The sequence below is a fragment of the Penaeus japonicus genome, unplaced genomic scaffold, assembly GCF_977035675.1.
Source record: "Penaeus japonicus unplaced genomic scaffold, GWHDUDI00000001_assembly GWHDUDI00000026, whole genome shotgun sequence".
Lineage (NCBI taxonomy): Eukaryota > Metazoa > Arthropoda > Malacostraca > Decapoda > Penaeidae > Penaeus > Penaeus japonicus.
In genome coordinates, this window is record NW_028234428.1 from 18,035,110 (window position 1) to 18,040,109 (window position 5,000).

General features: G+C 39.3%; 1 protein-coding gene across 1 annotated transcript in view; it reads left to right on the forward strand.

Moving 5' to 3' along the window:
• Nucleotides 1-264: 264 nt before the first annotated feature.
• Nucleotides 265-5,000, forward strand: part of Snap29 (Synaptosomal-associated protein 29kDa) — a 15,203-nt gene continuing 10,467 nt past the window's right edge. The window contains exon 1 of the mRNA XM_043009938.2: nt 265-504. Within this exon, the coding sequence (XP_042865872.1) occupies nt 423-504 (82 nt within the window). The 5' untranslated portion in view covers nt 265-422. The remainder of the gene's footprint in view (nt 505-5,000) is intronic.

The window sequence follows — 5,000 nt, forward strand, 5'->3', positions numbered from 1 at the left end:
AGAAGCTCCGAGACGACCCCGTAATCGAGAGAGAGAGAGTCTTTTTCAGTGTATTAATTAAACCTCGTAACGGGGTCGTAATATCATAGCGATACTCAATTCCTAACATATTTCCATCAATATTTCAACAAGAAGATAAGACTTATCTGATTTCTATATCTTATCACTCCTATCTGACTCACATTTGATAGAAGATAAAAGATTAGACGAAAAGGAGAGCGCGACAACGCAACCCGTACTTAAGCGTCAGCAATCAGCTGATTCAGTGTAGTGTGACAGAGGCATTGAAGGGAACGTATGCAATACATATGACGTAGTAACAAGTGAAACAAGTTGGAAACGCCAGTGAATTTGGTCCCCTGTTCTCTACATCTGGTATCTGCGTGACATTTATCTGGTGAAGGGCAAGAAAGGCCAGAATTATGGCGAGGCGCGACATGGTATATTCTTTAAACTCGAATAAGCCAGCTTTTTCGATGCTGGACGATGACGACATAGCATCAGGTAAGTGAATCAAGGCCTTTGTTTATAAAGGAGATAGATAGTTAAACAGATGGATATGACTTAGTCGGTATAAATTTTCCGAACAGCACCGCGTTACTAAATACCTTAAAAGTGGTATTGATAGATTTCTCTCATCCTCTACCACTAATATATAGTCAGTATTACTCACAACTCTGCCCCTATACCCCTATACCCCACAATCTGGACTTAACTATTAGGGGTGGGCACTGTTACGGATCAGGTTCTTCGACCTTCGTCCTTAATAACCTGGGGATGTGCGTATTCGCTTCTGGGCAATTTGACAGTTTCTTGGCTGTCATTCTTCGAGGAGCACTGGTGACAATATTTTTGTTTTCATTGTTATTAAGATTACTGGGCATTCTCCAATTAACCCATCCCCGACGGGGGAATTCTAGCCTTGAATGTCCAAATGCCGGGGCGTTCGAATTATTAGGCCTAAATCAATTGAATGGCTGGCACAATACTGTGCCGCCCAGCCACTGGGCTTTTGAATGCGCGGTTCACATGCTGTACCACCCGTCCAGAGAGGGTTAATAGTGAGGCAAAAATGGTAAAAAGGGACTTCAGTATCTGTCTTAGTGTAATGTCAAAGCCGATTGATTACCCCAAGTGTTGAAATTCTGCATTTTTTGTGGAAGCAATCGAGATGATATTGCCAGAACTGGAGAAATGTGCAATATTGCTTATTCTATATATGAAGGTATGTGGTTTTCTGACAAATTACATGTTGAAACAAATGTTTTAACAGTTAGACAGTATCCATTATTATTCAAGGTCTGCTCCTCTTGGGGTCCAGGGGACACATGGTTAGAATGCAATATATAAAGACCATGGGGTCGAGGGGTTCTAAGTGGAGGTTTTAAGTATATCAGTACAGGGTTTACTGAATGTAAAAGTTGGTGCTTCAGTTTGTAGATCTTGATTAATGGCAGACATGGATGATTTTTAATGTTTTTGTTGTTTTTTACGTGCTTGCATTACATTTTTATTACATTTAAGCTTGTGTTTCCCCATAGTATCCCTGATATACTTCAAACCCTCCCCTACTATTGGGACTTTAACTATTCCAGAAATAGTCATTTCTGGTAGAAATCGACAACAGATTCATGTTATACACTTCGGAAAGAATTCCAGATAAAAAAATTAATTGCAACCTTAGATAGCTGTACGAGACTGGAAATTTACCAAACTGAGGTATATTTGTGTTATATAGCATTGCAATTTATTCATACATTACCCTGCAATTTCCCTAATACATTTCATACCCTACTCGACTATCGTGACCCAGATTCTGAGGTACAGTAGTGGAATTGTAGATTCTATCCACTATATATTAGCAGTAGAGGGAGAGAGGAAGGTGTCGCTTCCACTTATGTGACATTTAGTAATGTGGCATTATTTTGAAAATTTACCATGATCAGAATAGTGTCTCTATAGCAAATACCAAGATATGGGTATCAGTGGATTTCCACTCACTCTCTGAAATTCATATATAGTCAGATATACCCACAATTCCCCCTAGTTCCCCACAATCTAGGTCTCAATATCAGGAGAGGACTTGAAGTGCATCTAGGAAATTTCTTGGTATAAAATTATTAACCCATTGCAGACAGGATAGCTTTGCTTGCCTTGTCCCCAGGACAGGCACTAGGGCCACCTATGTAGCACCCCAGATGGGTTTTGTTTTAGAGCGGGGCAACTTCACATGACATGTCACGACATTTCACTCTCTCCATTTTTATGTTTGCATTTTTTGTGTTTGACTGTATTGTGAGACTTCTATGTGTCATGTGACAGGCTCTGTCAGTGTTGCAGTTGACTAAAATTGTATCTTGGGGTCCATATCAGATGATTATTTTCTTTATAGTCAGTGTGATAGAATTGTTTTGGTTTTATGGGAGTATTCATGGACTGTCAAAAAACAAAAAACAAAAAAAAACAAACACCCAAACTGAAGATACCAAAAGGAGATGCGTAAGAGGAAGGGAACCAGTGCCTATGAGTGTGAGTGTCACAGCCACCACAAGCAGCCTTTGACTCAGCCTACTGGAAACATGCACAAGGTTGCACATTGACTAGAGACAATGGGTATGGTTTTGAGTATCTTTCCTTCCTCGTTCTTCGTCGCTGTTCTGCCTGCAAATCCTTCTTTGCTGGTATTTTAGAACAGGAGGTCAGCATCTTGTTGACCTCCTTGAAAATGGTGTTTGCTAGATAGGTGCCACTCAAGGGTTTCTTACCTGCCAGTGCTAAGACAAACTATGTTTTGGAATTTCAACAAAACCTATTTTGCTGAATATTTAGGTAATTATAGTAATTATGATTGTAATTGTTGTCAGTTATTCTCATAGTTTAATAAAGAAGCACAACTATCCACTCACCTCCAACATCAAATATGACATGACGACTATACTTCATGACACCCACTGTCAGGCAAAAAACTTGTGCGTCATGTATGTCATGACACCTGTCCGCAATGGGTTAATCATGAGTAAATAGTATTGAGAATTCCACAATATATATGTCACCTACAGGGGGCTGCTGCTGTCCCAACTCTGCCCTTGAATACAAACATCTGCTTATTTACTGCAGTATATGGACAATTTTTTGAAAAACGTCTACCACAGTCTCCATGGCATGCAGCATTTTTCTGAGCATTCATAGATGCCCAAATCCTAATTCAATAGTGTAACCTAACATTACCCAGTGCTATTTATTTTGTTTGATATATATTTGTAAAGATTATTTATAGAAAAGAAAAGTTTTAGCTATGTATGACAAGTTGAAGAAAGAATACAGATTTTTAGGAGTTTGCTGGCATTTTATGAAATATAACCATAGAGTGAGGGACACTTGATTACATTTTTTGTAGGTTACATTTGTGGCATGTATCTGTGCATTTTATATTTACCATTTAAAATAAAAATTAAGCAAAAAACACCTTAAATAAAACCATAAAAAACCCGCCCTAAACCATTTTACCCCACAATTTCCCTGATCTACTACATGCTGTCCCTGCTACTAGAGCGCAGATTGTGGGGGTTAAGGGAAATAAGGGTGTAAATTTGACTAAATGTGAATAGTAGAGGGTGAAAATAATCCATTCATACCAAATATATTGTGGTATTTAGTAATGAGACACTATTCTGAAAATCTACCAAGATTTAGGCAATTGTTTATTAACCCATTGCGTACGGGTGTCATGACATACATGACGTAGGAGCTTTGGCCTGACGACGGGTGTCATGACGTACATGACGTTCGGGGATTTTGGATTACAGTGCTATTTTATTTTGCTATGAAAAAGGAATGAGTGATGATGGCTACTGCAGTCATAATTACTATAATTACTGTAATATCGTGCTAGCTTAACGTCCGAAACGTCCAGGGGGTGGGGAGGGAACCTGAGGCTTGTGCAGCGGGGAGGGCGCGTCAGTACGGAGGTCGAGGGGGGCACGAGTTCTTTTATTGTTCAAGTAAAGAATGAAGGAATGAGGCGGGACTACGATATATTAGGATGACTTCGGTGGGTTGGAATGCCCTCTAAAAACATGTTAGTGCTTTCCTTATATGTCACACGTTTTATTCCTTGTCTAGCGATACTTCAGCAGGGCGCGGATGGAAGGAGATTGAATGCACCCATCCACGGTCTCTAGGCAAGCACTGTCTCTTATAAAGCGATGGCAACACACTAAGTTTATGAACCCTTGCTCTAAACGTACCACCGAATGAAGGATGTTGCAGGCAGAACGAGGAAGAGGGAAGGTACCAATCCATACCCATTGTCTTCTAAAATGGTGCTCTCCTGTACCATATTGGATGCCTTTCACTGTGGCCCACTCACAGTCACAAGCACAGGTTTCATTCCTCTTCCCTACCTCTCATCTTGTTGTCTTCTTATTGTAAGGTGGTTAATATGTTTTGTATTCGTTCATGACAGCTACAAAAATAACCGAAAAAATAAAGGTTGCCTTTTTTGTCCTCCCATAAAACAGCAATACTTCTATCACATTGAGTATAAAGAAAATAATGAGCTAATATGGATAATATACTACAATTTTAGTCAACTGCAGCACTGATAGAGCCTGTCATATGGAACATATAAGTCTCTAAACTCAATAAAACACAAAAACCTCTCTAGTTTTATAATGAATGACTGAAAGGATGATTTAAATTATATTGCTTTAAGCGGTTTCTCTCTAAAATAAAACCTATCCTGGAGGCTGGGCAAGTAAATTTATCTCCGTCTGCAATGGGTTAATGGTATCCAAGAACACTCAAAACAACAATATTAGGTATAGAGTTAGTCTGGGTTGATATTCAGAATAGGACTTTAATTACAGAAAAACTTCATGAATAGCAAATAAAATAACACTATTAGATACTTACTTACACAGTTACTTTGTGTAAGTTCTGCCATGAGACCCACTAGTGGCTCATGCTGGGGCCCTCCTGGGGGACTGCCCCTCTTTTGT